Source organism: Thalassophryne amazonica, chromosome 10 (assembly GCF_902500255.1).
Source record: "Thalassophryne amazonica chromosome 10, fThaAma1.1, whole genome shotgun sequence".
NCBI classification, from domain to species: domain Eukaryota; kingdom Metazoa; phylum Chordata; class Actinopteri; order Batrachoidiformes; family Batrachoididae; genus Thalassophryne; species Thalassophryne amazonica.
Genome location: NC_047112.1, coordinates 113,848,263 through 113,875,658, shown reverse-complemented (window position 1 = coordinate 113,875,658; position 27,396 = coordinate 113,848,263). Strand labels below are relative to the sequence as shown.

At 40.1% G+C, this 27,396-nt stretch overlaps 1 protein-coding gene across 1 annotated transcript in view; it reads right to left on the bottom strand.

Annotated features, from left to right (window-relative positions):
- LOC117519381 (60S ribosomal protein L5) overlaps positions 1 to 26,717 on the bottom strand; it is a 39,500-nt gene extending 12,783 nt beyond the window's left edge. The window contains exons 1-7 of the mRNA XM_034180726.1: positions 26,624 to 26,717; positions 26,116 to 26,185; positions 25,932 to 26,047; positions 18,128 to 18,262; positions 17,239 to 17,441; positions 6,576 to 6,753; positions 1,080 to 1,168 (exon numbers count right to left, since the gene is read on the bottom strand). Coding sequence (XP_034036617.1) covers positions 1,080 to 1,168; positions 6,576 to 6,753; positions 17,239 to 17,441; positions 18,128 to 18,262; positions 25,932 to 26,047; positions 26,116 to 26,185; positions 26,624 to 26,626 — 794 coding nt within the window. The 5' untranslated portion in view covers positions 26,627 to 26,717. The remainder of the gene's footprint in view (positions 1 to 1,079; positions 1,169 to 6,575; positions 6,754 to 17,238; positions 17,442 to 18,127; positions 18,263 to 25,931; positions 26,048 to 26,115; positions 26,186 to 26,623) is intronic.
- Between the last annotated feature and the right edge of the window lie 679 nt (positions 26,718 to 27,396).

The following is a 27,396-nucleotide window of genomic DNA, read 5'->3' as shown; positions in this document are numbered from 1 at the left end:
AATGCTTCCTACTGAACACTGATCTCAAAAATGACCCAGGCAACTGGGGAAAAAAGCAGAAATCTGCCAAAAACTGGACATTTTCCCTCCTCTATCAGAGCTCCAGCATTCGGTCTGTGGAGAGAGGAGAACCTTCCAGAAGGACAACCACCTCTGCAGCAATCCATCAATAAGGGCTGTATGGTAGAGCAGCCAAACAGAAGCTAGTCCTTAGTAAAAGGCACATGGCAACCCACCTGGAGTTTGCCAAAAGGCACCTGAAGGACTCTCAGACCACGAGAAACAAAATTCTCTGGTCTGATAAGACAAAGATTGAATTCTGTGGCGTGAATACCAGGCGTCATGTTTGGAGGAAACAAGGTACCATCCCTACAGTGAAGAATGGTGGTGGCAGAATCACGCTGTGGGGATGTTTTCAGCAGCAGGAACTGGGAGACTAGTCAGGATTGAGGGAAAGATGAATGCAGAAATATACAGAGACATTCTGAATAAAAACTTGCTCCGAAGTGCTCTTGACCTCAGACTGGGGCAGGACAGTGACCCTAAGCACACAGCCAACATATCAAAGGAGGGGCTTCAGGACGACTCTGTGAATGTCCTTGAGTGGTCCAGCCAGAGCCCAGACCTGAATCTGATTGAACAACTCTGGAGAGATCTGAAAATGTCTGTGCACCAACGCTCCCCATCCAACCTGATGAAGCTTGAGAGATGCTGCAAAGAGGAATGGACAAAACTGCCCAAAGATAGGGTGTGCCAACCTTGTGGCATCATATTCAAGAAGATGTGAGGCTAACTGCTGCCAATGGTTCATCAACATCAAAGTAATGAGCAAAAGGTGTGAACACTTAAAGTACATGTTGATTTATTTGTTTTTATTTTTTAAAATTTGCAAAAAACTTTCTTCATGTTGTCATTATGGGGTGCTGTGTGTAGAAATTTGAGGGGAAAAATTAATTCCATTTATTTTGGAATAAGGCTGTAACATAACGAAATGTGGAAAAATTGAAGCGCTGTAAATACTTTCCGGATGCACTGTGATTAGATGATGACATATGAAGTTAAATTCAAACAATTCTCACCTCTTCCTTCTTGACTTCTTGGGAGGCTTCTTTTCATGGGACGGGTTCTCGCGAATTGCAGCATGTGCCTTTTTGTACATTTCCTCAATCTGTAAGGGGTGGGGGGGGGGAGAGAAAAAGTGAGTCCCGTGCTGCAATTGTTTTTTCAGTATCACTAGTTGCTTTAAAAAAAATAAAATTTCATTGAACTCCGCAAGTCAACAACAGACAATCATTCGACTGAATCACTATGCTCAATGTGCATATCAAAAGCCTCTCAATGGAGCTATGATGCCAAGCCTACAGAACTCCTGGGAAAATGAATGAGTCCCTCAAAATATCAAGTAGTGTCTCTAATAGTATAGGCCGCTAGCTTAACCAGAATTAATTTCATTAATACAATGTCAAATCGCAACCTGTCACCCCAAAGTGCCTCACAAGGTCTAACTTTACCAAACCCACTGAGCAAGCACACAGGCAACAGTGGTCAGGAAAAAGAAACCTCTGTCAGGCCAGATTCATGTTGACAAATCATTCATTTTATGAACCTGCTTATTTCAGTTAAGGGTCACAGGGGGACCAGAGCCTATCCCAGCGGATATTGCTCAAAGGTGTGGTACAAGGTGAATAGGCCACCAGTCTACCGCAAAGCCGATTCAGATCACATCACAGTCCTAAAGTCACAGAACAGATCATTTTCTAACCCCAAAACAACAATAATACAAAACTCATATAGTACTTCGCTTACAGTTTTTAAAAAATAGCCTCAAGTGCAACTGCCTTGGTTTAGGATTGCTATACTAACACAACTGTACATAACTGGACCCAAATAACACACTATAAACTGACAATTTTATGAGATTAAAATTTTCCTACACAAAATTCCACTTATTCCAAGATACCTGTACAAGTGGAAATCATAGCTGGTACTTATAACATTTCTGACATATTCTGTACACATTGCTAAAGATACCATAGCAGGACACAGCCAGGCGAGCCAATGCTATAAACCAGTGGTGTTCTAAGTATTCCAGAAAGGGCCAAGAGGGTGCAGGCTTTCCTTACAGCCACAGATTTCAGCAGGTGATTTCACTGACAAACTAATAAGCCCACTGCTCAAAGTGATGTTTATGAGTGAAATCACCTGCTGCAGTCAGCAACTGCAAAGAAAACCTGCACCCTCTTGGCCCTTTCTGGAATACTTTTGACACAGTGATGTGAGTGACCCTTGGGGGGGGGGAGATTTTTTTTATGTCAGGGCTGCCGCTCCTAGTTTGGGGGGGGGGGGGTGTTCTGGGAGATCCAACCCCCAAAAAACTTAAATACTTCATGCATTTCGGCCCAATGAATAAGCTAAATAATACCATTATCCCAGTCCCATTTTGTTGCTCATTTTAGTCATCTATAACAGCCAAGCGGCCTCTGAATGAGTGCATGCATATGGCTTTGATCACAGAGAAACCGGGGAAAGCTGACGTTTTCTGTTTGGTATACGTATGTATTTTGGGTCAAGGATGAAGGCTGAGAAAACAAAGTTGATCGAAAACATTTCTTGAGAAATGAGCGATTTTATCTAGGCAGTAAACAATGACCGTTGTTTGGCAATGCACCATGGGAGTTCAAGGTTTTAAATGTTATTGTGGTTCATGTTAGTTTAACAGTGTTGTCAAAAGGGCAGTGAGAAAAATTTTTATTTTTTCCACTATCATACCTCATGCAACTCTAACCAGATGGGTTCTTGCAATTGTCACATGACTTTAATAAAAGAATGGCTGCCTTGTACAGGATATAAAATGCATGTACTCGTGCACAGGATTCCACGCTAAAGTTCTGAAAATATATGAACAGATATGTGAGAAAACTTGACTAACTTCCATGAAAATACTTCTCACACCATTTAACCTATTTTCAATATTCAAGCTTGTCAATAGCTCCACTTTGCAAGTTATGGTACTTGTGTGATATGATCATTATCATCGCAGGTTAATTTTTTATTTGCATTTGCTTTCTGTGCTTTGTTGTGCAGTGATTTATTGTGAGCTTGTCTAGCTCTTGTAGCTGTGGCTGCTGCAGTCTCCATGCATTTCTTTTTTAGCTGCCTGTTCCAAGTGTGTCACATCCTGGATGTTTGTACATCCTGTGTAAAGCCAAGCCATCACTGTGATTGATTTTATTTAATAAGTTCTATTTAAGTACATAATGTGTGGATTCCCTCCAGGTGCTCTGGCCTCCTCCCACATCTACAGACATGCATGTTAGGTGAACTGGAACCAGGTCTCCCTTGTAAAAGACGTCTTGATCTCAATGGGACTAACCTGGTTAAATATATACCTTAAAAATACATAAATGACACAAAGTGAAAACACTTATTTCCATTGTGTTCCATTTAAAAATCAAAAGACAAAATAGAAGTAAGAATACGAACAAGACTTGAATGAAAGCTCAGAAGCTTCGCTATCAGACATACAATGAGGAAAATAAGTATTTGAACACCCTGCGATTTTGCAAGTTCACCCACTTAGAAAGGAGGGCTCTGAAATTTTCATTTTAGGTGCATGTCCACTGTGAGAGACATAATCTAAAAAGTCTGGAAATCACAATGTATGATTTTTTTTAAAGAATTTAATTGCATGTATCTGCTGCAAATAAATATTTCAACACCTGCCAATCAGCAGAAATTCTCGCCCTCAAAGACCTGTTAGTCACCCTCTAAAAAGTCCACCTCCACTCCACTTATTATTCTAAATTAGAAGCACCTATTTGAGGTTGTTAGCTGCATAAAGACACCTGTCCACCCCACACAATCAGTAAGACTCCAACTACTAACATGGCTAAGACCAAAGAGCTGTCCAAAGACACCAGAGACAAAATCGTAGACCTCCACAAGGCTGGAAAGGGCTACAGGGCAACTGCCAAGCAGCTTGGTGAAAACGATCAACTGTTGGAGCAATTATTAGAAAATGGAAGAAGCTAAACATGACTGTCAGTCTCCCTCGGACTGGGGCTCCATGCAAGATCCCACCTCGTGGCGTATCAATAATCCTAAGAAAGGTGAGGAATCAGCCCAGAACTGCACGGGAGGAGCTGGTCAATGACCTGAAGAGAGCTGGCACCACTGTTTCCAAGGTTACTGTGGGTAATACACTAAGACGTCATGGGTTAAAATCATGCACGGTACGGAATGTTCCCCTGCTTAAATCAGCACACGTCCAGGCCTGTCTTAAGTTTGCCCATGACCATTTGGATAATTCCACTCGCTGTGTTTGGAGGAAGAAGAATGCTGAGTACATCCCAAAAACACCGTCCCTACTGTGAAGCATGGGGGTGGAAGCATCATGCTTTGGGGGTGTTTTCTGCACATGGGACAGGACCGGGGTCATGTACTGCAAGATTTTGGGGAACAACCTCCTTCCCTCAGTTAGAGCATTGAAGATGGGTCGTGGATGGGTCTTTCAACATGACAATGACCTTAAGTACACAGCCAGGATAACCAAGGAGTGGCTCCGTAAGAGGCATATCAATCAACTTTCTAGCCGCTCCTCTTTCCATGACAAAAACTCCTGTAACAGTGGAATGTGCCGTTCATTTCTAAACTGGACGCTGTCTTGATCCGGTATGTCGTCTGACTAGCACAGGAATTGTGAAAAGAAGTGGACATCAGCACTTTTTCAGCACATTAAGACAGATGTGCGGAAGCGTCGCGGTGGAGCCGCATGGCGCAAAGCAACGCCGTGATGAAGCCTTCCAGGACATGTTAAAGCGGCAGTAACACTCCTTAAATCTGTATAATCCCCATAAAATCTTCCGAACGGTGTCCACCTGGAGGTCTCTCTCAGTTTCTGGAAAAAAAAAATTGATGCAGCAAAACTCCAAATCGTTCAGACATTTATTCGCAATAAAAAAACGAGACGGGTGGACCAGTGCTCACACAAAGCCTGCTCACAGGCGAATGACGCAACCGACAGGCGTGAAAAAACTCACGCATGCGCACGAAGGTTCAAGCTTGGCTGATGCAATCACACATGATTCAAATCCATATGGTTTTTGAAAAAAATAAAAACGTCGGATACTTTTCTAACAGACATCGTATGTAAAAAAAAAAAAAAAAAAAAATCCAAATCCAATCTCATCACAAGGAATACTTGTCAGGAAGCCCAGCAAAATTCCAAATTTGCTGCCATTCCTAGTGTGCTGTGCAGTCGAATTTCATTAATATTTTATCGGCGCGTTTTTGTCATTCTGGCGGAAAACATCACCAGACCAGACCAGCTTGAGGACTGAAAGTTGAAGAAGTAAGCTTGTTTTTATGTTTTCAAGTGAACTAATTTGACAAGACAGGTTTGTAACATTATCTCAAGTTGTCATGTAAACAGTAACTGATCATGCTGATGACAGAACTGAGTTTTGTTGCTGAATCCATTCATTCAATCATTGGGTGATTGTGATTCAATGTCAACAGCAAATGAAATTATGAATGAATGGCACATTGACGTCAATGACATTGTATTGTGGTCACTTTTAACATGTGATATTAGAGAGTCTATGCATGATCTGCTGATTTATTTTCAGTGGTCCAAACAATTTCACCATTTTCAGTTTTTTGTTTCTTCAAAATATGGCTACGTGGTCAACAGGGGTCACTCTTGAAATGTGGTATGATAACAGGGGCTGAGGACGATCCACATATTCTCAGAGGTCTGATTAATTTCACCATTTTCACAAATTTCACTATTTTGTCCATTTCTTTAAAATATGGCTATATTTGTCATACACATATTGGCACTTAAAATATGCAACAACTTTTGATCAAATTAACATGGTCTATAGGGGTCACTCTTAAAATGTGATATGACAGGGGCTGAGAACGATCTGCACATTCTCAAAGGTCAGATTAATTTCACCATTTTCACTAATTGACATCTCTCGTGTTGGAGCCATGATTCATGTCAGTCCACTTGGTGCAACAGCTCTCCAAGGTGTGATCACTCCTTTTTAGATGCAGACTAACGAGCACATCTGATTTGATGCAGGTGTTAGTTTTGGGGATAAAAATTTACAGGGTGATTCCATAATTTATTCCTCAGAATTGAGTGAGTCCATATTTTTTTCCCTCTGCTTGGTCTAAAAAAGTAACCATTACTGACTGCCACAATTATTTTTCCTGATTTCTTATAGTGTTTCTTAAAGCCAGAAAGTTGCCATTTGAAATGACTTTAGTTTTGTGTCATGTCTGTGATCTGCTTTTTTTCTACAAAATTAAACAACTGAATGAACATCCTCTGAGGCCGGTGATTCCATAATTTTTGCCAGGGGTTGTATACTACAGCTTTTTGTCTGCCTGCTTTGTTTTAGATTTAACACTTTGTTGCCCCCTACTGTCAGCTCTCTGTATTGCTCGTGTGAGAAATGTAAGGACCATGGAGTGGAAAAAGGAGCACTGTGGAGAGTCTGCTCTAATTTTTTTGGGGTAGGCGCAGGAGACGTGACTTACAGACTTACTACTTAATACAGACTTACCGAGTCAGGGGTAACCCCATTTTTGATGAAGCGGGAGAACTGTTTTTTGTAAGCATCCTCATCTTCCTCCATCAAGTAGCTCATGTACTCTGACACATTGATGCCCATGATGTGCTTGCGGTGGACTTCGGCAATGAACTCCTTGCTCTCTGCATCATATCCAGGGAAACGTTTCGTGCTGTGGAAGGCATTATAGACATGTTAACTACTCATTTAGAATGTCCCAAATTACTGCCAGTTGGAGTCAATTTTCTTGTGCACTGCATTAATAAGATTACAGACCTTTGGGTTTTGAAAGCTTCAGTTTTACAGAGAAGAAAAATTGCACATGGCAAAAACCCTAGCCTTTTCTAATGCAAGTGAGGGAGAAGTAAAAGCATGGGGTGTTTAGTGATTTCTGCTCCTGGAATGTGTCAGACACAATCTGATGATTTTGTGACTCAATTGAACAAAGTGGCAAGACATGTCAGATTTATTGATTTATTTAAACATGTTTAATTTTCTCTGCGTCGAGCACAGGGCGCAGAAAGGAAGTAGTTTTCTCGCAAGATGAGGCAACTTAACATGACTGGATGCCACACCCATACAAAACGTTACCCAACGCCAATTTATGATTCCTGCTGTGCTCCATTGTTGCAGAGCTATAAATCACACAGGCGTGCTGTCAAACGTATACTGTGTACATAATACAGTAAAACTACACCACTCAAACAGCACATGTAAACAATTAAAAGAAAAAAAAAATGCTCATGGCAGCCTGACTGCAGCTCGTCACTCTCACCTCAAGTCCTCTCACGATTGTATTAAATAAAACCCATAAGTCCTGCTCACAGACTGATTGCCAGAGACAGGGCATGTCCACATCCAGTATAACTCCTCGTCTCCACCTCCACTCACGGACAGTTTGCAAGCACGCGTGCACACGAACACTGGCTGCAGCTCCGCAGTCACAGGAAGAAATATAAACTAGAAGAGAAACAAGAGCGCACACCTGCTCATTTTACAGTCTGGCTGCAGCTGAGCTGAGGTCCTCGCCGCTCTCACCACCTAATGCAAAATTAGGGCCTAAAGCAATTGACAACATTGTTCTGCTGTGCACAAAGTAACACTGTCACCCGTTTTGAAAACGCATGCGCACAGAGAAACTCAAAACTGGGTTACACATTTAACCAATAAAATGCTCTCACTCGTAAAACAAACTAGGGCTGCAACTAACGATTATTTTAGTAATCGTCGATAGTAATCGGTTGATTATTTTTTCAATTAATCGTTTTGTTTTTTACTTACATGTGAGTTTTGTCATTATTTCTTTAAGTGAGCGGCACCCCTGTCTGGTGTATGGAGCTGCGGCCAACTCCGGCAACAGATTACGCTCGTTGTTTTGATGCGGAGCACTTCAGCAGTCCGCAAGGATAGACTACTTGCGGAAAAATCCGCAGTGCCACAGGGTCTCGGTAACCGCAGCCACAGAGCTCCATGGACACAGAGAGGTTTCTATCTTTTTAATGACCTGGATTCTCTGCGGGTCCCGCATCCATAACACAGGAGGCAGTGTGAGCGAGGGGTTAAGTATAATATGTGATCTTTAATAAGACATTTTCATGAAAAAAAACACAAATGTGCCATTTACTGCATTTTATTTTTTTCTTGTGTAAAAACACAGCTTAGATGTGGTTTGACAAGTTGTCATAAATATTAAAACAGGGATGAAGTGGAGGTGTAAGAGTCACTAGGTGTTCACAGGAAACATTTATTTCTATATTTATGTTCATTGTTAGTTGGTTTTATCTTTTCTGTTTTATCAGATTCTTTGCCTGTTTCTCTAAAATTGTATTGTAGCATTATTAGTTATTACTATTGTTGTTGTTGTTGCTATTAGTATTATTAATATATAAATAAAAATACATTTAAAAAAGTTACAACTTGTAATACATTTGACTCTTATGACAAATGCTGAGCCATTAATTATACAGAAATCAAATGCACAAACGTGCTGAGATGCGAACTTAATGCTAACTTTAACATTGAATACACCATAGACATGCTAACACATTAGCATCGGTCCCATTTTTAAGTTGTAAAATACATCATAAAAAAGATAATTACTCACAGACATATGCTCTTTTGGGTTTTAGCAGGGAAAAATTAAGATAAAGCAAAATACAATAAAGAACGCTGACATTGCTGCTGCTTTGATTAGCGCAGAATGGGATGTTGGTTTGACAGTGAGAGTATCATATTTCAGACCCAAACAAATTTTCCAAATGACGGAAATCCGTCGTGGTGTCAGAGAACTTTAACCCATGATGTATGCATGTGAGGACCAAGCTCCTGTCTTAATGTAGCCATATTGATTTCTATGTGCAAGAGGGGCAGAATGTCGATAAGATGCACTGACAAAATGTTCACAATGTTCAGGTGCAATCAGCACAACTGTCACAAACAACATCTGTATCTGGGTAGATTTGACCAGCTGTTGATACACTTGTCTAAAAACAGAGTCTGACTCACTCACTTATTAGACGCAACCACAAACATAATGGTGACCCTCAGTTTCTCACTTGTCCCGCTAAGAATGGGTCTGAGGCAAAAGAAAGAAAGAAAGAAAGAAAGAAGAAAAAAAAAAAAAAAAAAAAAAAAAAAAAAACAGTTGAAAGACACTGCAATCCCAACACTATTTGTCTTAAATGTGTAAACGCGGGGCCAGTCACAGCCAATGTGAGCCCCGGTGTCACCGACCAAACGACCCCCTGCATCCATTGCGTATGTGCCATTTTCGGAGCGCAGCAATTCACCTCTTTTCTGCTTCAAAGTGCACTCCAGTCATCTATCTCAGCAACAGATATATGAAGGTTTTGTACAACAATCATTTCCACATAAATTCAGCATTATTTCATAATAAAAGAGAGGGCACGGATCAGAGCGACCACAGCAGCACATCTGAGTCTGACTCTACACCCAAAGCTATCAAAGGGAATAATGTGATTATTAACCATCAGAGAGCAAAGTAAAACGTCTTAAAAATGGATGCACCGATACCACTTTTTTTCAGACCGAGTACAAGTACATACATTTTGGTACTCGTTGATACAGAGCACTGTTGTGAATAATTAATATGAGCGAAGCTCGCTCATGGTATGGGGCGTCCTAAACAGGAAGTGCCAATTTTCAAATCCACAGTAAAACAGGAAATGTTCAAATGTCAAACACTTCTTGGATTGACAGACGAGATCCCATAGAATCTCGTGGGAACTCAGTGGCAAGCTCACACTCAAACACGAAGTGCTGAATTCTCAGTCACAGTGAAACAGGAAATGTTCAAATGTCAAACACTTGCTGGCATGGGTGGAGCTAGAGCAGAGGGCGGTGTTTCACTGGACTCTCTTGAAATCTGATTGCACACACATGACTGACATGTCACAGCACCACACGTCTGGTTGAAAGAGCTGCATTTTCAAATCAGTGAGTCACACTGCCTGCTAGGTTCCTCCTGTCCAGTAGTTGGTGCTGTGTACTACAAAAAGTTCTTATCCACCTTAGTAGAAGAAGAAAAATGTTTGCTCCAGATTTGAACTGAACACGTCGTTTGAACTATGGACGTCTGATCACACCAAACTTACATTGGTGAGTAAAGGACCGTATTTTATGCCAGAAATGAGGTCCAGGTTGTTAAAAGCAGCATTTCTCCTTTAATTCGGATTTCCTTATGTACACATTTTTAAACTAAGACAGCAGCTTGTTCATGTTGGGTTATTAGTGCAGCAGATAACGGAAACAATCCTTCAAATGGTGATACAAGTATCAAATTCTGTAAAAATACAGCTGGAGCAAAATTAATGGAGCAACTTTAACTTTTGACCCCTGTACAAACTGAAACTGACCTTTGTCACCATTCTTGCTGCTTTTACCTCATAGCTCCATAACATTCAGTCACAGATTGTCCAAACTGTACCTTTTTTGGAATCTTTATGATCAGGCAAATAATGTGGTGTAGTTTTCTATATGATTGGAGCATCTTTTAATTTAGACCAGGGGTGGGCAACTTGTTCCAGAAAGGGCCGAGAGGGTGCAGGTTTTCTTTGCAGCCACTGATTCCATCAGGTGATTTCACGGATTACGAGTAATATTAGATGAAATCAGTTAATCCGTGAAATCACCTGGTGGAATCAGTGGCTGCAAAGAAAATTTGCACCCTCTTGGCCCTTTATGGAACAAGTTGCCCACCCCCAATTTTGACACCTGTGTAATTCTGCAATTGACCCCTACCTGGCTGCCTATTGAAAATTCAAGTGGCCAATCAGTTTTTTTGTTTTTTTAAGCGTTCATGTCTATGGATTATTTGTGCCAAATTTGATGTTTATATCACCATTTGCAGGATTCTATTCTAAATATTCTCCTATCTGCTGCACTATACAACCCCTGGCAAAAATTATGGAATCACCGGCCTCGGAGGATGTTCATTCAGTTGTTTAATTTTGTAGAAAAAAAGCAGATCACAGACATGACAAAACTAAAGTCATTTCAAATGGCAACTTCCTGGCTTTAAGAAACAATATAAGAAATCAGGGAAAAAAATTGTGGCAGTCAGTAACGGTTACTTTTTTAGACCAAGCAGAGAAGAAAAAAAAATATGGAATCACTCAATTCTGAGGAAAAAAATTATGGAATCATGAAAAACAAAAGAACGCTCCAACACATCACTAGTATTTTGTTGCACCATCTCTGGCTTTTATAATAGCTTGCAGTCTCTGAGGCATGGACTTAAAGAGTGACATCAATCTGGCTCCAACTTTCTCTGATTGCTGTTGCCAGATCAGCTTTGCAGGTTGGAGCCTTGTCATGGACCATTTTCTTCAACTTCCAAAGATTTTCAATTGGATTAAGATCTGGACTATTTGCAGGCCATGACACTGACCCTATGTGTCTTTTTGCAAGGAATGTTTTCACAGTTTTTGCTCTATGGCAAGATGCATTATCATCTTGAAAAATTATTTCATCATCCCCAAACATCCTTTCAATTGATGGGATAAGTGTCCAAAATAACAACGTAAACTTGTGCATTTATTGATGATGTACTTGTATTTAAAATGGCATAAACAAATTAAAATGTGTGAAATTCAAAGTGTTCCAATACTTGAGTGCAAAATGAATGTGGTATTATTACTGTTTTGTTTAAGAATGTTTAATTTTCACTGTTGCTGCACTTTGTATCAAATCATAGTCATATTATATCATATTGATATGAAAATTCAGTAAGGCATATCTTCTATTATACATTCCAAATCTAAAGTGGAACTCTACTAGTGTTTACTAAGGTACATATAAATATCTTATATAAATATATATTACAGAGTATAACCATTTCGGTGCCTGGTCTTGAGAACCAGGGACGGTCGGTTGAAAAGCTTTTTTATCCCATGGGAACTCTCCCTACCCACCCAAGTGGCTCAAGAATATGGACAGCATGTATATAAGTGACATTTACATGACAATTTATATGCCAATTTTGAGATCCAATAATTTGGCCATATTGTACAGCCCTACTGTCAACTCGCTGCAAACTTTGAATATTAATTCAAAGGGAATATTAATTCAGAGGGCTGTAATTGGGGGGGACAAGTGAAAAGCAAAAAAGAAAAATACTTAAAAAGGTGGGGAGTATAGGGGGCAGAGACCCCCCAGAAGCTTAAAGGTTTTAGTCATGCTCATGCTCCCAAGAACAATTTTACTGAAAAAGTCTGAAGGACCTAAAGGACATGGTGAGATGCTGATGAGCTTCACTCAGTCTTGTCCCCGACATATGCATATTACCATTACAGTTTTATGATGACTTTGAAAACATGTTTTATTCATCAGTTGTTCCTTACTTTGACTGTAAATGCTACCAATATCATTAGCTTTGTTTTTATTTACAAGCATTTCACTTAAATCATGTAACTTCACTTTGACTACAACAAATTGTTCTTTAACATTAACTGTGTTTCTTAAACATGACACTGGCAGACATCTCACTGAAATGTAACCTGTGGACTTCAGCACGACAAAAATATACAACACCAGGAACTGAACTGAAACTGTCCATCAATACCTATGTCTGTGAGGACTAAAATCCTTTTTTGGAAATGTGAGGGGCAGATTCTTTTCGAAGAAAAGCAGCTTATCTGCTTAATCAGCTGTGAGACTGTTTGTTTTTATCTACAACATTGAGCTAAACAGTCTTTCACACAGTCTCCACACTATTTTTAACTTTTAATTAAATACATACAGGTAACATACACAAATACAAACCAATCAGTAGACAGCACTGACGGACGTATTTGACTTATGAGTAAATTACATGAAAGCCTGCAATAATCCATAAATTAGGTGCATCACTGTGTTCAAAACGTATGAAAAAAGTAGTGGTTATAGTCCAGAAATTTCAGAGCGTGCATGTGAAAATACCATATTGAGAGGTTGACATCACGCTGCTGTAAAGGGGTATCAGGTCGGAGTATTGGAGACATTTTCTAATTACGAGTACGAGTAAATGAATACAAGATCGGGCCGATATATCGGCATCGGTGCATCTTTAATCATTACAAGGTCAGTTTTAAGCAGAAAAGAGGCAATAATCGGTGAATCGCTGCTGACACTCTGAAATGACGCATGCGCAGTGAAGGCAGGGGGACCGATTTTTAGGGGGGACCGTTCGGTTGAGCCACCGGAAATAGAATCCCGGTCAAGAAGATCAAAGCCAGCTGTTGCCGTGAGCGCAAGGTCAACAGAGAAGTCTTTGCAGGAGGTGAGTTTCAACACTAGACTATTTATCAGTCTGGCTGAGGCATGATATAAATTCAAATATCAAGTCTTACCTTAACTGTTCATTTAAGTCGGATTCATTATCACAGCCTGATGAAAACCTATCCACATAACAGTCCGGCTTGTGGACGACGTCTGAAAACAGGTCCTTGTCAGGGCTAAAGAAACAGTGTTTTAAAAGAAGCCCGTCTGTTTTTTCAGCCTGACCCAGAGAACGCTGACACTTTGTTCCACAACAAGAAATTTAACTTATTTTAAAAGCTGAAAGAGTCACAGCACCTCATTCATTGACGTCACGTCAGCGTTTATCACCGTCATCTGCCAACTCTTCCCGCAATGAAAATACGTCCGATGATCCACCAAAACAAAAACAAAATAATATCTAAATGTTAAGAGCCAGTTTTTATAAGAATCAGGCAGGTTTCTATTACAGGGTGATTCATGACCCCTTCAAATTTGTCCCAATTATGGGTAGATATATGTTCGAAAGGAACAGAAATGACATTTTTATTCATCCTTGAAAGGGTCCGCTTTTTTAGGGGGTCCTGGAAATTTGGGGTCAAAATGAGCCAAAATGGCAAAGTCACAAAATTTAGGTTTTCAAATGCTAATATTTCCGTGCGCCCTGAGTGAGTCAAATTGATTTTCATTTGTTGTTAATTATCGGGTATGGACTCTCCAAAAATGGGAAAATTTTGGCGGCTGACCCAGGGCGCAGCAAATCCTATTTTTTGTAATTGTACACATTTTCACAGGGGCAGTGTGGTCTGCGCCCTTAGTCAGCCAAGGTATTTTATGCATGTAATGATTTTCGATGAAAATTTTAGCAGCTGACTTTAGGCGCACAAGTACAGGAGGTGCTTTCTGCCGCCAAAATGCGAAATTACAACTTTTTCGCAAAGTGATTTCTTCATGCCCTCCAACTCAAAAGTGATGAAATACGGCTCATATTGTCACTTAGCATCTCTAGTTTCAGTGGTAGGGAGAGTTTTGTGGCTGGTTTTGGTATTGACCCTTTTTACACCGTTTTGTTGGACCACTTCACGAAGACCCGATTTTCATGAAACTTGCTCCCATAACATAGGAACTCCTATTTAGCCACCAGGTGGCAACCTACAGCCAAAATGGCTTGCCACACTGCACTCAAACTTACAGAGGGCCCTTTACCCTGTTATAGGAGCAAATTCTGCAAATTTAATGAAAATTGGACAGATGGTTGGAAGTCGTCGCAATACCTGATGGCCATATTTTGCCCTCGGGTAAAAAAGCAAGCGGTGATAGGTTCTGTGCAGAAAAAAAAACCTGTTGGAGTAGGAACTAAACCAGTGGTCAACTCTCAGAGTATGCCCAGCTTTAGTCTCCATTACAATTATGATCAAATGTCACACTCTCCCCCCAATATGAAATCCCAAGAAAAGGTGTGAGGAAGCGACGATGGGTTAGGAATTTCAACTATTTCTACCCCTCACTCTGTAATAGGCTGAAGGAGTATAGTTGTCATTCCGGCGGCTGAGCGGGCTCTGGGCGGCATCAACAATTGCCTTGCTAGCTTGGCTGCTCTGGAATGCAGAACTTACAGAAAAGGTGCATCAGTTCAAGACCTCGGAAAAATGACCAAGGTCAAAGCTAAAAGGTTTTGCTAACACCACAGGAATTCTGTCATACAGGAACTTCACTTACATGGAGACTTTATTTTTAATGGGGTTTTTTTATGTCGTGCACTGTAAAAACAGGCAGTTATCCCACACAATGAAATTCTTGCTCTGTTCATTCTATCTACAAAATATACCATGTGGAAAGTTCACACCAGATGATTCAAAATAAACACAGTCTGAAGAATGCACAACCCCAATTCCAATGAAGTTGGGACGTTGTGTAAAATGTAAATAAAAACAGAATACAATGATTTGCAAATCCTCTTCAACCTATATTCAATTGTACACACCACAAAGTCAAGTTATTTAATGTTCAAACTGATAAACTTTATTGTTTTTGTGCAAATATTTGGTCATTTTGAAATGGATGCCTGCAACACATTTCAAAAATGCTGGGACGGCGCAACAAAAGACTGGAAAAGTTGATGAATGCTCAAAGAACACCTAATTGGAAACAGGTGAGTGTCATGAAAATTCAGTAAGATATATCTTATATATTATATTCCAATTCTAAGGTGGAACTATGCCAGTATACAAAGGTATATCTAAATATCTAAAAGGAAGAGTAAAATAGAGTAGAAAAGAGTAGAGTAGAGCCACTTAGGTGCCTGGTCTTGAGAACCAGGGATGGTAGGTTAAAAAGCTTTTTTTTTTTTTTTAAATCCCATGGGAACTCTCCCTACCCACCCAAGCAGCTCAAGAAAAAGTATATATAATATGATAAAAATGAGAATATATGAATGAACTGAGCAAAAATTACACATACACTGTGGTGATGTTCAGATGCACAGATCACAAAAAGCAGATGAGAACTCTGACCTTTAACAGCTGTTATTTTCCAGAGGTATTTATTTGTTCAATCTTGAGCTTAATGTAGTGTTTAAGCACAAAACGTGACTGATAAGGAGAAACAATTTCAGAAATGCAACAAAAAACCACAATCAGAAAAAGTTGGGACTGTATGTAAAATGAAGATAAAAAATAAAAATGTTGCACTATTCCCAGTTTCTCCACTCACAGAAGCCAAATGTTCTTCCAGAGTTGTGTAATTATACTACGATAGTAGAATATAAAGAAGAGAAAAAAGAAAAAAAAAAATAGACAATATATTCGTCAATCGCAATTATTTGTCTGACAATCGTCTCCAGAAATTCCTAATCATGACAGCCCTATGCCATGCCACATTCTGCACGTGTTACAACAGCGTGGCTTCGTAATAAAAGTGTGTAGGTACTAGACTGGCCTGCCTGCAGTGCAGACCTGTCGCCCATTGAAAACGTGTGGCGCACTATGAAGCGCAAAATACAACAACGGAGACCCCAGAAGGCTGAACAACTGAAGTCATACATCAAGCAAGAATGGGAAAGAATTCCACCTTCAATAATTGGTGTCCTCAGTTCCCAAACTGCTTATTGAGCGTCGTTAGAAGGAAAGGTGATGTAACACAGTGGTAAACATACCACTGTCCCAACTTTTTTGAAACGTGTTGCAGGCATCCATTTCAAAATGACCAAATATTTGCACAAAAACAATAAAGTTTATCAGTTTGAACATGAAATATCTTGTCTTTGTGGTGTATTCAATTGAATATAGGTTGAAGAGGATTTGCAAATCATTATATTCTGTTTTTATTTACACTTTACACAACGTCCCATCTTCATTGGAATTGGGGTTGTATTATATACACTATTTCAAGGATGTACAGTTTAGAAAATGTGAAGTTTATGCAGTATTGGCAGTTTTGTGCAATATTGTGTAGTTTTAAGCAGCATTTCCTCCCGTGCAGGAGTCGCAAGGTGCATGGATGCATAAATAGTGAACAGAAGTATTATCTAAAATACTTACAGGATGATAGTAATAATGATGAGGAGAAGAATGACAGTGAAATAACAGTCAGTCAGGTAGTGGAGGGTCAGTGTGTGAGAGAGCTATTGAGAAGCCTAATTGCCTGTGGGTAGAAGCTGTTTGCCAGCCTAGTAGTCCTGGACTTCAGACTCCTGTAGCATAACATGTTGAGGGCTACATATAAGAATTTCATCTTCAAGCCAAATCAGGACAAGTGCTTCATAAAAATGTATTACTTTACCAGATTGCCATATAACCCACTGCCAATTAAGTACCACTTGAACAAGAATTATTGGCAGGAAAGCGATCCCATTGTGGAATGAAAGATGTTTTGATATATTTCATATCAGAGAACAGGTTACCTGTGAGGGATTGAAAGGCCTCCATCCACCGCCCCCTTCAGAGCACCAAACACCTTGTTGCCCGTGGTCGTTCTTGCAAGTCCAGCATCCAGATAGCAAGTGAAAGCGCCTGGCTGACCATCAATGCTCTCCACGTTGAACTCATCACCTGTCACCTCCACCTGGCCTTCATATACTTTGTCCAAGCCAAACTTGTTCAGCAACTGAAAAAGACAGCAAAATGTTTCATTTAAAGAGTGGCTCTTAAAGGACAAGGATGAGGAAAAATAAATAAGTCAGTAACATCAGCGAAGACGTCACTCGGCAGGTTTCCATTATCCTTCACACTGAAGTAGCAAACAGAAACTACACTAACTGAAACATGAGTTTAAAAAGTTTTTACACTCGTGTGAGGCAGTCGTGTTATTGTGAATGTTATATGTGAATGTTGGTTCTTGTGACAGTCATGCTACTCTGTCTACTCCTGATGCCATCAAGACAGTCCTGATTAATACTTGGCTGGGAGACCACTTTGGAACACCAGGGGTTGCGTGTGCGATTCCCTGTGTAGAACTGGAGTTGTGTCAAGGACATTCGGCGTAAAACTTGTTCCAAATCAATGCAGATCTGTGCTAGATCTGTAGCAGGGACCCTGAGCAACCAGGAGCTGCTGAAAGACCATGTACTGGTTTTTGTGGAGAACCTGTTAAAGTGATTGTAGTGTTAAAATGCAAAGAAGTCGCAACTGTAGCTAGCACTCTGTTTTTAAGAGATGTTTCACCTTTCATGGGTATTTGGCACTGACTACTGCTGTGAATGGACATAAAAAGTCTAGATAATGTTTTGCAAATGAGTTTAAAAAATAAGTTTTATACACGGACTTATCTATTTATTTGTAGGTCATACATACTCTTCGAGCCAGGAGCAGACCAGTGCAGTAGGCTGCTGCGTAGTTTGTCAGTCCGACACAGATGCCATATTTTGGCAGCTCGTGTGAGTAGGCCGCGCACACAATCATGTCTCCCTCAATCTTGGCGTAGGCAATCTGCAACATAACCACAAATAATGAACACCTCAGCTGCTTTTTCATACCAACAACAATGGCAAAACTTCGCTGCTGACATTCTGCACACAAACAATGAATTCATACTCACCACCACCCCCCCACTCAAAAAGAAGAAGAAAAAAATTTTTTTTTCCTGGTCGCACTTTTTGAAGTTGTGACTAGTGAATGGCCTTGCTTGCCCATAAGACATTACCTGAGATAAGCAACCGACCTTGAACTTCAGGGTTTGCCTTGAGGTCAAAGATGACCTACAAGTAGGTCAAATGTCATATTTCAGTAAAACGTGTAATACGCCAAATGAAAGGGCTTGCCGAGAGGGTTCAGAAAATGTCAACAGTTTTGCATTATGACATCATTTGAGCCATGACAAGTCAAAGGTGCAAAATTTAGATTTTTAACGGTGTGGAAAAGGCGTGCAAATCAACTTGGATCATCTTCAAAGTAGACAAGTAGAAACTTGAGTAAGACTGCTTTAGGTATGCTAAACATGTAAGGTCAAGGTCACAGGAAGGACAAACACTAAAATTATCCCCAAAAAATCCTTTCCTGGTATCAATCAATCAATCAATTTTTTTTTATATATCGCCAAATCACAACAAACAGTTGCCCCAAGGCGCTTTATATTGTAAGGCAAGGCCATGCAATAATTATGTAAAACCCCAACGGTCAAAACGACCCCCTGTGAGCAAGCACTTGGCTACAGTGGGAAGGAAAAACTCCCTTTTAACAGGAAGAAACCTCCAGCAGAACCAGGCTCAGGGAGGGGCAGTCTTCTGCTGGGACTGGTTGGGGCTGAGGGAGAGAACCAGGAAAAAGACATGCTGTGGAGGGGAGCAGAGATCAATCACTAATGATTAAATGCAGAGTGGTGCATACAGAGCAAAAAGAGAAAGAAACAATGCATCATGGGAACCCCCCAGCAGTCTACGTCTATAGCAGCATAACTAAGGGATGGTTCAGGGTCACCTGATCCAGCCCTAACTAAGCTTTAGCAAAAAGGAAAGTTTTAAGCCTAATCTTAAAAGTAGAGAGGGTGTCTGTCTCCCTGATCTGAATTGGGAGCTGGTTCCACAGGAGAGGAGCCTGAAAGCTGAAGGCTCTGCCTCCCATTCTACTCTTACAAACCCTAGGAACTACAAGTAAGCCTGCAGTCTGAGAGCGAAGCGCTCTATTGGGGTGACATGGTACTACGAGGTCCCTAAGATAAGATGGGACCTGATTATTCAAAACCTTATAAGTAAGAAGAAGAATTTTAAATTCTATTCTAGAATTAACAGGAAGCCAATAAAGAGAGGCCAATATGGGTGAGATATGCTCTCTCCTTCTAGTCCCCGTCAGTACTCTAGCTGCAGTACAGTCAGTACTCTATAGCAATTTGTGCTTTTTTGCCTCCACATTTTGCATGAATATGAGGAATGGCCTTGCCCATAAGTCATTACCTGGAATAAGCAATTGACCTTCACCTTCACGGTTTACCTGGAGGTCAAAGATGACCTACAAGTAGGTCAAATTTCATATTTCAGTAGAACATGTCATGTAATACACCAAATTATAGGGCTTGGTGAGAGGATTGAGATATCAAACTTATATTAAACATTTTACATTATGAATTGATTTGGGGACATTACGATGAGAAAAATAGTGCAAAAGTTTGACATTTACGGGTGTGAAAAAGCGTCCAAATCATCTTAGATCATTTTCAAAATGGGCATGTAGAAACTTGAAGAAAACGTCTCTTGACGTGAAAAAACTGGGGTCAAGGACAAAGAAGAAGGTCACAATATGGTCAAAGACCAAGCTTGGGAGATGAACATTCCTCAAGGCATTGTCTCGAATTTTTTCATTCAAACATCAGAGAACTATAGGGGTTGGCATTGTAAAAGTGCTGCTGCCTCAGAAAAGCACATGACCTTGACCTTCAGGGCTTGTCATGAGGTCAAATGTGGCTTACACGTAGGTCAAATTTTATTTTTGAGTGAAACATGTCATGTGGTACATCAAATGAAAGGTCTTAGTGAGTGCTCTCCAAAGATATTCTGATTGCTCAGGCAAGATGTCACTGAGTGATGTTATGATGAAAAGACTGGGTCAAATCACAACATTTAAACATGTCTTTTCACAGTATTGTCTTCAAAATGCCCCTGTGGTTATCTTCTTTTAACACACAATGTGATCATCTAAAGAACTTGTCAGTCCCTCTACATGGTAGCCATTCCTCGTGATATTCTCTTGTTCACCTTTTAGCAAAATACCAGTCGACCTCAAGGCGACAGTGTTCTTTTTTGGTGACTCCTTAATGGGATTTATTTTTCATCGTTAGCAGTACACTGACTAAACTGCAGATGGCTGTGGTGAGTGCTGATCATGAATAAATGGAGTGCTGTGATACAAATTAAATAATTGCAGAATGGACTTTCAGCTCTTAACTCAAGTTATTTTTTCTTCTTGTTGGTGGAGCGACAAAGCACCGGCATGTACTGGCATCGCAGACCAAATGCCCCCCCCCTAAAATCGGTCCCCCCTGCCTTCACTGTGCATGCGTCATTTTGGACCATCAGCAGCAATTCACTAATATCACCTCATTTCTGCTTAAAACTGACTTTAGAATGATTTAAGAGGTTTTACTTTGTCATCTGATGGTTAAAAATCACGTTATTCCCTTTGATGGCTTTGGACATAGAGAGTCAGGCTCAGACGTGCTGCTGTCGAGCTCTGATCGCTCCCCCATCTTATTATGACATAATGCTGAATTTATGTGAAAATGATTGTTGTACAAAAGCTTCAGATATCTGTCAAAGATGACTGGAGAGCTGTTTTAAGCAGAAACGAGGTGATACTCTGAATTGCTGCTGATGCTCTGAAATGACACATGCGCAGTGAAGGCAGAGGGGACTTTGGATCGGCGACACCGACTCATGCTAAGAAATGCACTTGTTGCAGACAAATGCCAAAGGGATTTATTCACAAGTAATTTCCATGATAAGGAATTAAAGTATTCCAGATGTGGTCTTCCAAAACAAGAGCATCATGCTTTTGTCAGGCTGTGATGATGAATCTAGCACAAAGCAGGCAACAGATCAGATTAATAGGGGTGCCGGGGGGGGGGAAAAAAAAAAAAAAAAAAAAAAAAAAAAAAAAAAAAAATCAATTCACGTCCGAATCGCGATTCTTATTTATTAAGATTCTGAATCTATCTAAATTGTCCAAGAATCGATTTTTAAAAAGCATTTTTTAAAACATTTTCTTGCTTACTCGCTGCGTGTACTGTTTGTCAGGCAACGGTTTCCATACTACAGCGTACACGCGGGGGGGGGGGGGGGGGGGGTCCGGCGTGCTTCAAACATTCGTGAGCTGCAACTTAGCATGGCGGACGAAGAGCTAATTCAGCCAGCACAGTCTTTGCTGAAGGCAAATGTTTGGGCGCATTTTGGATTTTATTATTTGCTGCGTAAGGAGGAGCTTGACATGACGTATGCAGTGTGCAAAATCTGCAAAATGAAAGTCAAGTACTTCAGAAATACTTCAAATCCGCAAGCCCACATGCGACACCATCAACCGGAGCTAAAAGAGGGGAGCAGCGGTCTCTGCCGACTACTGACCAGCGCTTCACTAAACTGCCAGCCAACGAACGAGCAAAGCAGATAAGTAAATTTACATCTAGAATCACTTGATTAACCTTGCAAAGCTGCATTTTCTTAAACATAAAAATTTTTTAAGTAACAATTATTTTTCAGAGCTCTTTGAATCAAATCGTCACCCCAAGAATCGGAACTGAATCATGTATGATTCACATCCCTACAGATTAAGACTTTATATTTACTCTGTGTGCTGCTTTGAAAAGTTCTAGCTTCTGCAGCTACATGGATTAGCTCCTTACACCAGTTACAAACACGCACCATGTCTTCTCTTTGATTTTTTTTTTTTGTATAAGTACTACAGGGCCATATACAGGCCTGGCGTATGCACTACAGTGTTTTGAACATTTTCGTGTGGACAAAGATATTTATTGAAAAGGTGAAGTTTTTATGGAACACTTTGAAAATGACAAAGAAAAAGATCGTATAAGGAAGGTTCCGTTTCCATGTGGACAAGCCCTTAGAGAATGTTAAAAACTCAGGAGACTTGAGGATGCAATCTACGAAGACAATTCACTGGCTTTTGATCATTTACACCAATTTTCCGTTGAGAAAAAAAAAAAACCCTCAAACAGAACAATTTACGAGATGACAAAGTGGATTTCATATGCGAACTGATGTGTAGTCAATAAGACTTAAATAAGACTTGGAGATAAATCTTTAAAAGTCATGTTAAAACATTATTTTGTCTTAATAGTTCCAACATTAACACAAGACAGAAAATTAACATGCTCACACAACTTTACAAAGTATGTTTGGAGCGCCACCAATAACAATTAACTAGCACTAGAGATGATTACTCACACTCGCTCACTCATCAACAACCGCTTAAGCCCCTTTCACACTGGGCGTTTCTTTATTAACATTATAAGGAACCTTGGGCATTTATTTTTAGTCAAAATAGTATGAAATGTGTACATTTTTTAGTCTGGTAGATTCATTCAGCAAATGCTGAAATGTTTCTGATGTGGGACAAGAAATACATTTCTTAAAATATAAAGAAATATGAAACAGCACAGTGCTATTTTCCTTTGATTACTTGATAGTAAAAAAAAATTTTAGCAGCTGGGAGCATCACCCATTTAGTCCACTTAATGTATGATTACTGGAGGAAAAACGCAGCTCATAACTTTTCATGTCCACAAAAAGGAAATCTTTAGGAGAATCACAGCGCAGTCCCCCAAAATATGACTTAATAAATTCCCAAACCCAAAACAAAATAACCCTTCTTTGGAGATTGGCAGGTTGCAAACCCAACATAGCACATTACCGCCATCAACTGTTTGGGGGTAGAACTGAATGAATGGATTCTGATGCATGTTATCAAAATAACCCAGAGAAGTTCATCTCGTGAGTAAAAACCCAGATGTCCAGTCATTTCCAGAAAACTTTCGTCACTGCAATACTCATCAAAAATCTAAAAACATTTTATGACACCACTATCTCGCAAACAAAATGACAACTCCGCAAGCACCAAATAAACTGCCCAATACTAGTTGCTTACATAAGGGCAGTAAATCTCTTGCAATCAAACAATTGAATTAATAAAGTGATCAACCTCTGTAATTGACAGAAAATATGAATTAAAACAAAGATCATATTACTGCCTAAGCCTGCACGGTATAGCCAGTTTAACAGGTACACCGTATAATTTTGGCCGACAGTAGAGATTTGGACTCCACAGACTAATTGCAATAACGCCGGCGGAGTTTTTCGATCCAAGACAACTGCTCTGAAGTGGCTGTGTGTGTGTGAACCAGTTTGCTGCAGCAGAGAGGGGTGTTCTGAGCTGAGGTTGACTCTCACTGCTGTTCATGTAAATTTGTAAGATGCCTGTTCTGTGGCTGATATTTGCAAAGTCGTTTATTTATTTCAGCCAACGCACTGGAGGACCTGAATCAAACATTTGAGAAAGTGCCACAAGGGTTTTTATTTTTTTTAACCAGATTAGAAAGACAAAATGATCCAGGTAATGTCAATTTATCCAGACTGCCTTCAAATATGAGTAAATTAAGTATTTTTTTTATAAAATGTTTTGGTGGTTTCTTGTTGAGGTTTGTAAATGAGGAAGTGACAGTCCTGAAAGCGTTTCATGTATTCAGAGAGGCTGTGCCATCTAGTGTTCAAGAGATGAAACTTCACTGACCATAAATGTATTTAATTTTTTCACCAAAACATCAAATCTCAGCTTCTTAGATGTACCTTCCGGCAAATTGTACCTGTAATTTTGAGATCTGCACAATAAATGTTTTCAAAGTTACATTATATCTTTTTGTTTTTTTGGTTGTCTTTTTATTGATCTGCTAAGGGACCCATTCAGAAATACATAATTTTAACAGTTAAGTTTATATCGTGATATATAACGTTTCAACAACAAGCTATCTTACAACGCATGTTGATAAGCTAGCTTTTGGCAGGGGTGATGGCCAAGTGTTTAGTCTACATGGTTTCAGTGTGGAAGGTTCCCCGTGATGCCAACAGAATGGTCCCCTCTAAAATTTGGTCCACCCTGCCTTCACTGCGCATGCATCTGAGACTGACCGAGTCTGACTTTCTACACCCAAAGCGATCAAAGGAAATAATGTGATTATTAACCATCAGATGACAAATTAAACGCTCTTAAATCATTCCACAGTCAGCAGAAACTAGTCAATCAGTGAATTGCTACTGATGTTCCAAAATGATACAGGCTCAGCAGCAGTACGTCAGACTCAGATGTGCTGCTGTGGTGCGCTCATCAGTCTCCTGTCTTTTATTATGAAATAATGCTCAATTTATGTGGAAATGATTGTTGTACAAAAGCGTCAGATATCTGTCACTGAGATAGATAGAGATGATGACTGGAGTGCAGTTTTAAGCAGAAACAAGGTAATAATCGGTGAATCGCTGCTGATGCTCTGAAATGACGCTGCTGACGCTCCATAGTTATGCATGCACAGTGAAGGCAGGGCAGACTGTTTTTTTTGTGGGGGAGGGGGGGGTGTCAGTCAGCGACTGGCTCAAACCCCACCTCTGCCATGTTTCTCCATGTAATGTGGAGCTGCATCAGGAAGGGCATGTGGTGTAAACGTTTTGCCAATTCAACATGCAGATCCACCTTGGATTTGTTGTGGTGACCCCGAGTGCAAACAAGGGAACAGCCGAAGGGATTTATCTTTTATTAAGACACACTGTTTTTGTTGTTGTTGTTTTTTTCCCCATTGCTTTTGATGTGGTACTGCACACAAACCACAAACTGGTGTTTGCACTGCACCAATTGTTATTTAAAGAACCCAACATCACGGTTCATCCACAACCCTAACCTTAGTTTTTGGGCCTGAAATTCATCAAGTGCCTCCCTGTAAAGCACCAATGCCATGATGTCATGCTTTATCGATGATCGTGCATTAGGCACCATATCAATAACCAGATTTTTTTTTAAAACTGATGTCTTTTCGTTTAGATGGAGAAACATACAGAAAAACCCGAAGAAAAAGTTGAGTCACATCTGAAGTAAAAATCCACATTAAATGAATATACTGTTAATATACTGTTAATTATGTGTATTTCAAAGTTGTCTTGAGTAAAGTGAGGCAACTGATTTGCCAACTTCTGTGAAATAAATTCAACGTTATACTTTAGGATAAAATTGTAGGATAAGGTGTGATCTTTGCACCGATCCCACAAAGCGTGTGCTTTTATACAGTAAGCCATGACAATGTCTTAACAGCACTGACATATTGTATTATTCAAAGTAGCTCTTCAAAATCACAACCAAGACAAACTGCCACAGCAACAATAATGTTGTGGGTAAGAATGATCAACACAATGTTACCAAGGGTGGACGGAGTTTTGACAGCATGTGAAAATCCTCTAACAAAAAGTACAGAAAGTCAACACAGACACGTCTTTGCTCTGCTCGACGAGACCCAGAAATGGTGAGAAATGCAAATGTTTACATCAGTGGCGTGCAACAACCTCGATGTCACAATCGGAGCACTGAAGTCCACCTAACGTGTGCGTTCTTCACTCACCTGGCAGATGATGTCTCTGTTAGTGAAGCGGACGATCATCCTGTACTTAGGTGTGTTGTACTTGTTTTTATCTTGCACAACCAGGCGTTTGCGAGCAAAGTAGTCAGTCTTTCCCTCTATAAAGTAAACTGAAATTAAACAGAGTCGCAGAAAAACAGAAAGCACACGTGAATGTGTCAATTACCTCTCCTCCTCCTGAATTTGACCTGGTACCTTTTGAAATAGGCCTTGTTCTTCACCACTTTGACAAAACCCTGCAACAACACGTGCAGCAAATCAGCAACATACATGACAACAAGGTTAAAGATCAACTTCCACATTGTGTCAAAGTTAACAGTACTGTCATTGTCACCAGATAGACTATTAACATTATGCTAACAGCAGAGCCCATGGAAACCAACGAGAATATTAGCATGAATGCTAAGGAGTCTGTGAAGTTGTACGGACATGAAACTTTAAGGTCATGGAGGGCTACAAACGAGCTCGTCCCACTTCAGAAATACTACTCAGGAAGCAGTAGGTTTGTAAAGGCAGCCATTAGGCCACGTTAAAGAGCCCTGCATTAGCGTTAACCAGACTTAATCTACCTCCATCTGACCGTACGTGACATGTTTTTTCACATCTGACCCCAAAAGGCACAAGACTGACTTCCTTAGGACTGATGCAGGTACATATCGGGAGAAATTACAAACCATTTTGCAGTCTTTATGTCTCCTTAAAAAGGAGCACGGAGCCACAAACGGGGGCTGGACGCCGCTGCACCGGGAAAAGGAAGTTTATAGCGCGCATGCGCATTTTAAAAAAGTCAAGGAAACGACATGCCGTAAGTAATCCATTACTGCCCCCTACTGTTCCGGAGACTCAACCTTTTTTTTTAACATTATGAAAAACTCTTTCACTTTTCGAGAATGGTTTGTAATTGTGGCTGTGCTCAGACATGACATTTCACTTTCATAATATGGTAATATATTTGCTTTCTTTAGGTGTCATAAGAAAGTCAGTTCTCAAAAACTTAAAAAACATAAATTAAACATAAATATCGCTTTTATATGGAATCTCATTTGCCATAAAATATACATTCCATTACCTGACAGTTTTACAGAACACTTTGGGGTTTTGTTGTTGTTGTTTTTGACCGCAGCTGAGCGCAACTACAGCATCGGAGACTGTGAAGTGTTGGCAGTGAAAGTGGCCTTGGAGGAGTGGTGCCACTGGTTGGATGGGGTACAGATGTCGTTTTTGGTTTTCACCGATCATAAAATTATAGAATACCTGCGTACAGCCAAGCATCTCAACTCTCGTCAAGCTAGGTGGGCAATCTTTCTCAGCCATTTCAAATTTGTTCATATCGGCTGGGCTCAAAAAAACGGACACATTATCCCATCAGGGCAATCTGGTTGACACAACATCTGATCCGGGAACCATTTTACCAGCGTCTTGTTTCGTTTCGGCATGAACCTGGGAA